We start from the raw sequence: 12,971 nt of genomic DNA, 5'->3' as shown, positions 1-12,971 counted from the left end.
TAAGTCAACTAGCTGGCTTGTTTAGTTAGCAGTAGTCTAGTCGCTAATGCTAATTGGCTATTATCCCCGACCATGAGCTCACTAAGTTACTCTCCTCCTGCTAAAGAAGAGGCTGTCTGCTGGATGGAGAAAGAAGCTCTCGTGAAAGAGGAGGAGGAAGAGGAGGCTGTTACAATACAACAACATTTAGAGGGTGAGGCTGTTACAGTGAAAGGAGATGAAGACTCCTTCAGAGTGAAAGAGGAGGAGGAATATGCCGTTTTTGGAGTGGAGGAGGTTACTGTCACAGTGAAAGAAGATGAAGACGTTTTTGGAATGAAGGATGAAGAGGGGAGATTACTGTCACATTAGAGGAGGACGAAGAAGAGAAGACTGGAGAACTGATTAACACCAGTAAATACAGTGAGTACTATCTAATAAAACAGGGACATTGATCTGATTAACACCAGTAAATACAGTGAGATCTATCTTATAAAACAGGGACATAAACTCTGCAGTTGTTGAACTAATGATTTTTAAAAGGGCGTTCTACACTTGAATATGTTTTTGTACTGTTGGAATTTTTCATGACGTCCTCCAGTGATTTAAAAAAAAAACTTTTCCTATTGAAAAGTTATATATAAATACAGTAAAGTATAAACACACTAAATGGAAATAAATAAATGTTTGAGCAAACTAGTGTTTTTTTTAGACAACTACAAACTAGCAGGAGTGAGTGATGTCATAGTAAGGCCTTCACAGAGTTGGCTTGATGGGAAGTCGTGATGTCATCCAATAGCCGACTGATCTTCATGTGAATGTTAATTATTATTTTTTAAATCCTTCATGTTCTGTCAAGTTGGTTGTTCATCATTGCTAGAAAGCCATTTTCAAGTCTTGCCATAGACTTTGAAGACGATTTTAGTCCAAACTGTAACTAGGCCACTCAGGAACATACAATGTCATCTTGGTAAGCTCTAGAGGTCGACCGATTATGATTTTTCAACGCCGATGCCAATATCGATTATTGGAGGACCAAAAAATGCCCATACCGATTAATCGGACGATTCTTAAATGTAATAATGACAATTACAACAATACTGAATTAACACTTATTTTAACTTAATATAATACATCAATAAAATCAATTTAGCCTCAAATAAATAATGAAACATGTTCAATTTGGTTTAAATAATGCAAAAACAAAGTGTTGGAGAAGAAAGTAAAAGTGCAATATGTGCCATGTAAAAAAAGCTGACGTTTAAGTTTCTTGCTCAGAACATGAGAACATATGAGAGAGCTGGTGGTTCCTTTTAACATGAGACTTTAATATTCCAAGGTAAGAGGTTTTAGGTTGTAGTTATAGTATTTATAGGACTATTTCTCTCTATACGATTTGTATTTCATATACCTTTGACTATTGGATGTTCTTATAGGCACTTTAGTATTGCCAGTGTAACAGTATAGCTTCCGTCCCTCTCCTCGCCCCTACCTGGGCTCGAACCAGGAACACATTTACATTTAAGTCATTTAGCAGACGCTCTTATCCAGAGCGACTTACAAATTGGTGCTTTCACCTTATGACATCCAGTGGAACAGCCACTTTACAATAGTGCATCTAGGTCTTTTAAGGGGGATGGGGGGGGTGAGAAGGATTACTTTATCCTATCCTAGGTATTCCTTAAAGAGGTGGGGTTTCAGGTGTCTCCGGAAGGTGGTGATTGACTCCGCTGTCCTGGCGTCGTGAGGGAGTTTGTTCCACCATTGGGGGGCCAGAGCAGCGAACAGTTTTGACTGGGCTGAGCGGGAACTGTACTTCCTCAGTGGTAGGGAGGCGAGCAGGCCAGAGGTGGATGAACGCAGTGCCCTTGTTTGGGTGTAGGGCCTGATCAGAGCCTGGAGGTACTGAGGTGCCGTTCCCCTCACAGCTCCGTAGGCAAGCACCATGGTCTTGTAGCGGATGCGAGCTTCAACTGGAAGCCAGTGGAGAGAGCGGAGGAGCGGGGTGACGTGAGAGAACTTGGGAAGGTTGAACACCAGACGGGCTGCGGCGTTCTGGATGAGTTGTAGGGGTTTAATGGCATAGGCAGGGAGCCCAGCCAACAGCGAGTTGCAGTAATCCAGACGGGAGATGATTAGGACCTGCGCCGCTTCCTGTGTGAGGCAGGGTCGTACTCTGCGGATGTTGTAGAGCATGAACCTACAGGAACGGGCCACCGCCTTGATGTTATTTGAGAACGACAGGGTGTTGTCCAGGATCACGCCAAGGTTCTTAGCGCTCTGGGACGAGGACACAATGGAGTTGTCAACCGTGATGGCGAGATCATGGAACGGGCAGTCCTTCCCCGGGAGGAAGAGCAGCTCCGTCTTGCCGAGGTTCAGCTTGAGGTGATGATCCGTCATCCACACTGATATGTCTGCCAGACATGCAGAGATGCGATTCGCCACCTGGTCGTCAGAAGGGGGAAAGGAGAAGATTAATTGTGTGTCGTCTGCATAGCAATGATAGGAGAGACCATGTGAGGTTATGACAGAGCCAAGTGACTTGGTGTATAGCGAAAATAGGAGAGGGCCTAGAACAGAGCCCTGGGGGACACCAGTGGTGAGAGCACGTGGTGAGGAGACGGATTCTCGCCACGCCACCTGGTAGGAGCGACCTGTCAGGTAGGACGCAACCAAGCGTGGGCCGCGCCGGAGATGCCCAACTCGGAGAGGGTGGAGAGGAGGATCTGATGGTTCACAGTATCGAAGGCAGCCGATAGGTCTAGAAGGATGAGAGCAGAGGAGAAAGAGTTAGCTTTAGCAGTGCGGAGCGCCTCCGTGATACAGAGAAGAGCAGTCTCAGTTGAATGACTAGTCTTGAAACCTGACTGATTTGGATCAAGAAGGTCATTCTGAGAGAGATAGCGGGAGAGCTGGCCAAGGACGGCACGTTCAAGAGTTTTGGAGAGAAAAGAAAGAAGGGATACTGGTCTGTAGTTGTTGACATCGGAGGGATCGAGTGTAGGTTTTTTTCAGAAGGGGTGCAACTCTCGCTCTCTTGAAGACGGGAGGGACGTAGCCAGCAGTCAGGGATGAGTTGATGAGCGAGGTGAGGTAAGGGAGAAGGTCACCGGAGATGGTCTGGAGAAGAGAGGAGGGGATAGGGTCAAGCGGGCAGGTTGTTGGGCGGCCGGCCGTCACAAGACGCGAGATGTCATCTGGAGAGAGAGGGGAGAAAGAGGTCAGAGCACAGGGTAGGGCAGTGTGAGCAGAACCAGCGGTGTCGTTTGACTTAGCAAACGAGGATCGTCAACAACAGCCACCCTCGAAGCAGCATTACCCATGCAGAGCAAGGGGAACAACTACTCCAAGCCTCAGAGCGAGTGCCGTTTGAAACACTATTAGCGCGCACCCCGCTAACTAGCTAGCCTTTTTTCACATCGATTACACCAGCATAATCTCGAGAGTTGATAGGCTTGAAGTCATAAACAGCTAAATGCTTGAATAATTGAGAAGAGCTGCTGGCAAATGCACGAAAGTGCTGTTTGAATGAATGCTTACGAGCCTGCTGGTGCCTACCACCGCTCAGTCAGACTGCTCTATCAAATCATAGACTTAATTATAACATAATAACACAGGTAAATACGAGCCTTTGGTCATTAAAATGGTTGAATCCGGAAACTATCATTTCAAAAACAAAACATTTATTATTTCAGTGAAATATGGAACCGTTCTGTATTTTATCTAACGGATGGCATCCCTAAGTCTAAATATTGCTGTTACATTGTACAACCTTCAATGTTATGTCATAATTATGTACAATTCTGGCAAATTAATTACGGCCTTTGTTAGGAATAAATGGACTTCACACAGTTCGCAATGAGCCAGGCGGCCCAAACTGCTGCATATACCCTGACTGCTGGCACGGAACGCAAGAGTAATGACACAATTTCACTAGTTATAAGAAATTCATGTTAGTAGGCAATATTAACTAAATATGCAGGTTTAAATATATATAATTGTGTATTGATTTTAACCTCTTGCCTCTACTTGGGACGCTTGCGTCCCAACTAGAGCTCTGGAAATGCAAATGCGCTACGCTAAATGCTAATAGTATTAGTTAAAACTCAAAAGTTCATTAAAATACACATGCAGGGTATCAAATTAAAGCTACACTCGTTGTGAATCCAGGCAACAAGTAAGATTTTTAAAATGCTTTTCGGCGACAGCATGAGAAGCTATTATCTGATAGCATGCACCAATACACTACAACAGAAAAGCACAGCAGGGGACGTAAACAAAATAATTAGCATTTCGGCGTTACACAAACCGCACAATAAAATAGAAAACAGTCATTACCTTTCACCATCTTCTTTGTTGGCACTCCTAGATGTCCCATAAACACTATTGGGTCTTTATTTCGATTAAATCGGGCCATATAAAGCCAAGATAATGTTATATGTAGACTGTGTGATAAACGAAAAAAACAGCGATTTCACAACGTAACGTCATTTTTTAAAATTCAAAAAGTAGACGATAAACTTTCACAAAACACTTCGAAATACGTTTGTAATGCTACTTTAGGTATTAGTAAACGTTAATAAGCGATAAAAATCATCCGTAGGCGATGTAAATATCATTAGCTGTCGTCTTGGAAAAAATTTCAGGAGAGAGCTCTTCCGGAATGATCTGGGCGGAGACCGGAGGTAAGTCGTGCCCCTCTTTCGGTTCAACCAAGAATCAAAGATGATTCAATTCACAAGACTCTAGACAACATGGGGATGCTGTGGGAGTTGAATGCTCGGTCTTATCTAATTCGGCTCACTGTTAACAATTGCTGGAAGTGGCGCAAGGATATTTATTTCCATTTTCTGTGATCAGGTTTTCCTGCGCTTTCCGATGTAACGCACGTTATGTAATAGCCACAGTCGTGATTTAACCAGTTTTAAAAACGTCCGAGGGTTTCCTATCCACACATTCTAACCATATGAACGTACTATATTCCTGGCATGAGTAGCAGGGCGCTGAAATGTTGCGCGATTTTTAACAAAATGTTCAAAAAAGTAGAGGGTAGGAGCAACAGGTTAAAGAAAGGCACTGATGTTTATAGGTACATTGGTGTACAGTGCTTTTTTTTCCGCAAATGCGCTTGTTAAATCATCACCCGTTTGTCGAAGTAGGCTGTGATTCGATGAGAAATTAACAGGCACCGCATCGATTATATGCAACGCAGGACACGCTAGATAAACTAGTTATATCATCAACCATGTGTAGTTAACTCGTGCTTATGTTAAGATTGATTGTTTTTTATAAGATAAGTTTAATGCTAGCTAGCAACTTACCTTGGCTTCTTGCTGCCCTCGCGTAACAGGTAGTCAGCCTGCCACGCAGGCTCCTCGTGGAGTGCAATGTAAGGCAGGTGGTTAGAGCGTTGGACTCGTAACCGGAAGGTTGCAAAAACGAATCCCCGAGCTGACAAGGTAAAAATCTGTCATTCTGCCATTGAACAAGGCAGTTAACCCACCATTCCTAGGCCGTCATTGAAAATAAGAATTTGTTCTTAACTGACTTGCCTGGTTAAATAAAGGTAAAATAAAATAAAAAAGTGTGAAATAAGCAACCTAGAAATGGAGTTTACTCCCCTGAGATTTCCCCCATTCACATTCAGAATACATTGTGAAAAACTAAAATCTTTGCTCACCATTTTTGCTCCAGGCAGATATACTATGTCCATAACTAGCAGTTTCCTCATTAGCAGGGAGGATTATTAAACACAGAAATGGGCCAATATTTTCTACAACCAGATTGTGTGCATCTTGCTACATTCGATTTTACTACTAAATGTGAAAACAAGACAAAATATGACTTCTTGCTCATTTTAAGACAATTTTATTAAACACAGATTTCCGCTGTTGTGGGCCTTTAACCATCTGTCTGACTTTGTCATTCACACAGGAGAGAGACGGGGCTATCATGGATCTTCTGGGGAGCCTCAACAACATCATGATGCTAACAAGGCAGAGAAGAGTCTCTCCACATCAGAACTCCCCAGGAAACACCAGAAGAGACTCACAGGGAAGAGAACTCACTGCTGCTCTGACTGTGGGAAGAGATTCACCTCATCAGCAGGCATTAAAATTCATCAGAGAATCCACACAGGAGAGAAACCTTTTAGCTGTACTCAATGTGGGAAGAGTTTTTCTCAGTCAACCAGCCTGACATCACACCAGAGAACACACACAGGAGATAAACATTTTTTCTGTCGTCAATGTGGGAAGAGTTTTGGTCATTCTGGCGATCTGACAGTGCACCAGAGAAGACACACAGGAGAGAAACCCTATAGCTGTGATCAATGTGGGAAGAGTTTTGGTAAATCTAGCCATCTGAAGGTACACCGGAGAACACACACAGGAGATAAACCTTACAGATGTGATCAATGTGGGAAGAGTTTTACTCAGTCAACCAACCTGATATCACACGAGAGAACACACACAGGAGATAAACCTTATAGCTGTGGTCAATGTGGGAAGAGTTTTGTTACATCTAGCAGTCTGACTATACACCAGAGAACACACACCGGAGAGAAACCTTATAGCTGTGGTCAATGTGGGAAGAGTTTTGTTACATCTGGGCAGCTGACTGTACACCAGAGAAAACACAAAGAATAGAAATCTTATAGCTGTAATCAATGTGGGAAGAGTTTTACTCAGTCAAACAGCCTGGTACGACACCAGAGAACACACACAGGAGTGAAAGCTCATAGCTGTGACCAGAGATAATCTGATAAAAGATCTCTGATCAAATATCAGAAAGTACATACATGGAGTTGTTTCATGATATCAAAAAATGTATGTCACAATGTAGAATGTTTTAACATTGTAGTAGGAGTATTTTGATAATGTCACAATGTAGAAGCCTAATCGTTTGTCACCTGTTCTATTGATTTCAGCATGATATGGATATTTGCCTCAGGGGGAAAATCCAGGCTCTGAAATGGAAGAGTACTATTTATCTGATTTAACAAAAAGTGATTAACAAAAAAAGAGTTGTTACACTTACCACGTTGGTGACCCACTTGAATCAAAATGCAACACTTCAAACTGTAGCTAGATGTTTTCTACAAGTTGTTCTCTATCCAGTGATGTACACATTATTCCCAGATTCCGTGTGATTTTTGAGCTGTTAGTTTTAACAGGACGTGCAACCTCATCTCCCTCCTCTCGCACAATTGATTTCAACATGATATTGATGAGTGATGACAAATAAGTGTTGCGTTCCTTTGTTTAGTGACCCCTAAATTTAAATGCATCACTCCAAAATGTAGCTGACTGTCTTCTGCAGATTGTCCTCTAACCAGTGAGGTAAAATATATTTTTACTTGTGTTAGTTTCAACAACCTACAACCTGAATTCCCACCTAATTGATATCAGGGATTTATTACTACTACTACATTTCTGATGCTTGTGCAGTTTATAAGGAGCTTGTTTAAGAAATACAAGTAATATGAATATTGTGGCAGATGTTTGTGTACATAGTACATTTTAATATATCAATATATCACAAACTGTTCCTGCATATTGGTTATTGATTTAGACATTTTAAAACTGTGTTTTGACATTGGGGCTATCCCGCCTAGCAAAATGTAATTGAAAAGAAGACGATGCCCAAAATTTGTCCCGTTGTAGTTGAAAATATGTATTTTTAAAATTATTTTCAAAACAACCTAATTTCAACGTACTTTCAGTAGCCGAGTGGTTAGAGCGTTGGTCCAGTCCCCGAAAGGTTGCTGAATCGAATCCCCGAGCTGACAAGGTAAAAAATATGTTGTAGAACAAGGCAGTTAACCCACTGTTCCCAGGCCGTCATTGAAAATAAGAACACATTTTTAACTGACTTGCCTAGTTAAATAAAAAGTGGACTAGAAGCTAGTGCGTTTTTGGATTCTATAGAGAAAATTTTGAAAAAAAAAATGCTATTGTATATTATTATTGAGAAATATTTTTTTTCCGGTCTTCAATTGTTGACAGCCAGTAGATGCCATGTTTATATTGGTGAAGCATTGTAGTTGATTATAATGAGAAATGAAACGTAGGACGCACAGATTGGTGTCACCTCGTTAGTCTATTTAAGAGTGTCTGGCCCGGTGCTCCAGTTGTCTTTATGTGGAGAGTCAACACCTTTAGTTGCTCCACCTTTCTGGTTTGCTTCCTGTCTTTAAGTTTGTTGTGGGTTTTTCTTTTGTTTGTCTCTTCTTGGGCAGATTTAGTGGGTCTCATGGTGAGTGTCTTTTAGGTCCCAGTTGTTGTTACTAGTCAATTTTCAGTGGACACCCTCAGTCTCTTTCAGAACCCCTCCTAAAAAACAAGCTTATATTTTGGGTTGGATATTGCATCCGATTAATATTTTAATCAATGGAATTTCCTTAGGGTGCTCATTAGTCTTCTGTTTGTTGTGTACTAAATATTTGTTTATTTTCATTGTCTTTTATTAGTTTTTTTCCTGTGAAGCCATTGTGTTGCATCCATGTCTGAAATGTGCTGTATAAATAAAGCTTGATTTGATTCCAACAACAAAATGTTATTTTTATTTCACCAGGTGGCCAGTTGAGAACAAGTTCTAATTTACAACTGTGACCTGGCCAAGATAAAGCAAAGCAGTGTGACACACAACAACACAGAGTTACACATGGGATAAACAAAAGTACAGTCATTAACACAACAGAAATATCTATATACAGTGTGTGCACATGGAGTAATGGGGTAAGGCAATAAATAGGCCATGGTGGCGAAATAATTACAATTTAGCAATTAAACACTGAAGTGATGAATGTGCAAGTCGAGATACTGGATTGCAAAGGAGCAAAAATAAATAACAAGGGATAAGGTAGTTGGGTGTGGCTATTTACAGATGGGGTGTGTACAGGTGCAATGATCGGTAAGCTGCTCTGACAGCTGATGCTTTAAGTTAGTGACGGAGATATATATGAACCCAATGACCGACCAATCGAAAGACTCTTGGTCCCTCTTAGTATGAAGATCAGTATGTCAAAGGATAAACTACTTAAAACAGAGACAAACAAATGGATAAACCAGATCAATCCCACTTTTCAAGCCTGCTGAATGCATGGTGGAGTGGTAAACACCACCCCCGGCTCTACCAGAGGCTTGAGGTGGTCTCCCACAGCACTGCTTATGTCATGTTCTGTGGCCTTGACGTTCCATTTCTTGACTGCCCCTGCAACACAGAAATAAACACATTCAGTCATATTATATGAAACACTCATGCCAAATATTTTTAGTTTCCTGAGGGGGAATAGGCTTTGTCGTGCCCTGTTCATGACTGTCTTGGTGTGTTTGGACCATTCTAGTTTGTTGTTGATGTGGACGCCAAGGAACTTGAAGATCTCAACCTGTTCCACTACAGCCCCGTCGATGAGAATGGGGGTGTGCTCGGTCCTCCTTTTCCTGTAGTCCACAATCATCTCTTTAGTCTTGGTTACGTTGAGGGATAGGTTGTTATTCTGGCAACACCCGGCCAGGTCTCTGACCTCCTCCCCATAGACTGTCTAGTCGTTGTCGGTGATCCGTGCAAACTTAATAATGGTGTTGGAGTCGTGCCTGGCCATGCAGTCGTGGGTGAACAGGGAATACAGGAGGGGACTGAGCACACGCCCCTGGGGGGGGCTCCAGTGTTGAGGACCAGCATAGCAGATGTGTTGCTACCTACCCTCACCACCTGGGGGCGGCCCGTCAGAAAGTTCAGGATCCAGTTGCAGAGGGAGGTGTTTAGTCCCAGGATCCTTAGCTTAGTGATGAGCTTTGAGGGTACTATGGTGTTGAATGCTGAGCTGTAGTCAATGAATAGCATTCTAATGTAGGTGATTCTACACCTGCATTGCTTGCTGTTTGGGGTTTTAGGCTGGGTTTCTGTACAGCACTTTGAGATATCAGCTGATGTACGAAGGGCTATATAAATAAATTTGATTTGATGTGGAAGGACCACCAGAGGGCAGGCTGGGCTCACGGATAGTAGCCCAACAAGGCATGGGAGACAAGGTAACCAGAGGCAATTAAGCACAGCTGACGGTACTAATGACATACTCTCCTTCCCCTATAAGAGAGAGAATGGAACCAGCAGAGAGTGGAGGGGAAAACTATCTCTGGAAGATGGACACCGAGAGAGAGGAGCTATCCAGGAAGAACCACTAGGAAGGTGACAATCCCGTGACTTTTGTTGTAGTTTAAAGATAATCCTATTGTGTTTCTGTTTCATCTGGAGAAGAAGATGGAAGATTTTCATTGATTATTTTGGAGTGTTTGTTGACCAAATGCCCTCAATAGAGAACTGTGTTCAATCAAGAAAACCTACTCCTGACTCGTATTCCAACTTGACACTTTAGAGTGACACCCAATTACTTGGTCCGCTCACAGTAATGTGTACATCCATTGTTAAGAGGACAATTTGTAAAAAAAAACAGATCGCTACATTGTGAAGTGTTACATTTTGATTCAAGTGGGTCACCAACGTGGTAAATGTAAAACAACTCTTTTTTTGTTAGTCACTTTTTGTTAAATCACATAAATAGTAACTCTTTCAATTCAGAGCCTGTATTTTCCCAATGAGGCTAATATCCATATCATGCTGAAATCAATTGATAAGGGGGCAAATGTTTAGGCTTCAATATTGTGACATTATTAAATTACTCCTACTACAATGTGTTAACATTCTACATTGTGACATTAATTCATTGATATCATGAAACAACTCCATGTATGTATTTTCTAATATTTGATCAGAGATCTTTAATCAGATTATCTCTGGGCACAGCTATGTGATTTCTCTCCTGTGTGTGTTATCTGGTGTAAAGTCAGTGAGCCAGATGAAATAAAACTCTTCCCACATTGATTACAGCTATAAAGTTTCTCTCCTGTGTGTGTTCTATGGTGTACTGTCAGATCGCCAGATTGAACAAAACTCTTCCCACAGAGTACAGCTAAAATGTTTCTCTCTTGTGTGTTATCAGGCTGCTTAGCTGAGTAAAACTCTTCCCACATTGATCACAGCTATAAGGTTTCTCTCCTGTGTGAGTCATTTGGTGTACAGTAAGATGGCTAGATGTATCAAAACTCTTCCCACATTCATCACAGCTACAGTGTTTCTCTCCCGTGTGATTTCTCAGGTGTATTTTAAGTTCTGATGAAGATTTGCAACATTTCCCACAATCAGAGCAGCGGTGAGATTTATCACCTGTGTGAATTCTCTGGTGTATTTTTAGTGAATCTGATGTTGAGTAACTCTTCCCACAGTCAGAGCAGCAGCGAGTTCTCTTCCCTGTGGATCTCTGCTGGTGTTTCTTGAAGTGTTCTGATGTGGAGAGACTCTTCTCTGCCTCGTCAGCATCATGAGGTTGTTGAGGCTCCCCAGAGGATCCACGATAGTCCCATCTCTCTCCTGTGTGAACAAGTGTTGGGGAATAATCAGAATTAGTTGGTAACATAGGTAAGATGTTTTAAATTCATCATAAGTTACTTCTCATCAGAATGTTATTTTTGTATAATACTGTGGCGGGGTTGCAGTATCTGTTCTATGTCAAGACTAAGTTGCTTGGGCCGGAGAGAGGGGAGAGGTCAAGCGTGTATCTCTTGGCTCCACAATGTCTGTGTGTGTCTGTGATCTTGTCAAGATAGGATGGATTCGATATATGGCTGTTGATATGAAGGATTTGCTTATGGTTCTGAGTTTGAGAAAAGAGCATAGTTTAGGAGACAAAGCTGAACGATAAATTATGCCTATGCTGTCTGGCTATGTGTGTCTTTTGCTATTAAAGGATCTCAGCTGCAATGTGTAAGGGACTCTCAGAGAATTCATTGATAGACACTGAATTGATCTGAGAGTCACAGGGTTGTGATAGAGCTCATATAATTAAAGATGGACCTTGTGATAACTAACTCTGACTTGTGTGTGGTTTGCTCTCATGATTTGGTAAATAGAGGAAATTTCCACGACATTTGGCGAAGGGGAGGGGATGTGAATCTTCACTCGGTGACCGTTCCTACGATCTAGGTAAATTTACATTTACATTACATTTAAGTCATTTAGCAGACGCTCTTATCCAGAGCGACTTACAAATTGGTGCGTTCACCTTAAGACATCCAGTGGAACAGCCACTTTACAATAGTGCATCTAAATCTTTTAAATAAATCGTGCACGAGGGATCCCCTAAACTTGGGATCTCAGGGAAACCACACTTCAGGAAAGAAGCAGATGGACCAACCTTTGATCTGAGAGGAAGCGAGCCGAGTGGATACCACATCTCGAACTGAGTTTTTTTTAAAGAAAAAGGTGAGCGAATCACACACAGAATTGAAGTCAAGTTTTTTAAAATTATGCCTGTTACGTATACTCTGAGTGTGAATTCCTTTGTAAGGAAGGCACCTTGGCGGCGTAAACAGGGCCGAGTCAGAGGAGAGTAATCTGGGGGTTTTGTGGACTCAAAAGATACTCTGCACTGTCCGGTAGCCAGTGACCAAGAGCCCTCCTGACACTGAATTGATCACAGTGGGGATTTGGTGAGGTCTGTCGGGGTGAGGGGCCAAAGGGACTGTGTATTCTAGCTGAAACACGGCATTTGGTGAAGCCCTATTGGAAGAAGGACCTCATTCTGTGCGTCTGTGTGATTGTCTAAGTGACCCTCAGAGGTGGTGAATTCCAATTATTTTAAATGTGCTAGCCAGGTATGCCCTGGGTTACTCTGTGTGTATTTTGTTATGGGATCACTAGGTAATAGTTGTCGGACCGTTCTGTGTGAGCGGGGTAGGGTTGACTCTGTGTGGGCAAACCTTTTTATGTTCTGATGTTCTGTGTGGACGTCTGACCAGTCCTGTGTGGGTGATCCTGAATGTTCTGTGTGAGTACCTAAGATTTCTTAAGTTTTATATGAATTCTGTGAATTATTTGAAATTATGATAAATTGTATGTGTGTATAATCAATTACTAGAGATTTGATAAAG

General features: G+C 42.0%; 1 protein-coding gene across 1 annotated transcript; it reads left to right on the top strand.

Annotated features, from left to right (window-relative positions):
- The first annotated feature begins 72 nt into the window (after positions 1 to 72).
- Positions 73 to 8,530, top strand: LOC135563493 (zinc finger protein 239-like). The gene is made up of 2 exons (XM_065006141.1): positions 73 to 341; positions 5,864 to 8,530. Exons 1-2 carry the CDS (start codon positions 73 to 75, stop codon positions 6,627 to 6,629), a joined length of 1,035 nt encoding a protein of 344 aa, XP_064862213.1. The 3' UTR covers positions 6,630 to 8,530.
- Positions 8,531 to 12,971: the final 4,441 nt, after the last annotated feature.

Source organism: Oncorhynchus nerka, linkage group LG21 (assembly GCF_034236695.1).
Source record: "Oncorhynchus nerka isolate Pitt River linkage group LG21, Oner_Uvic_2.0, whole genome shotgun sequence".
Taxonomy (NCBI): domain Eukaryota; kingdom Metazoa; phylum Chordata; class Actinopteri; order Salmoniformes; family Salmonidae; genus Oncorhynchus; species Oncorhynchus nerka.
Note: the sequence above shows the minus strand (reverse complement) of the source record. Positions and strands in the feature narration are given on the sequence as shown.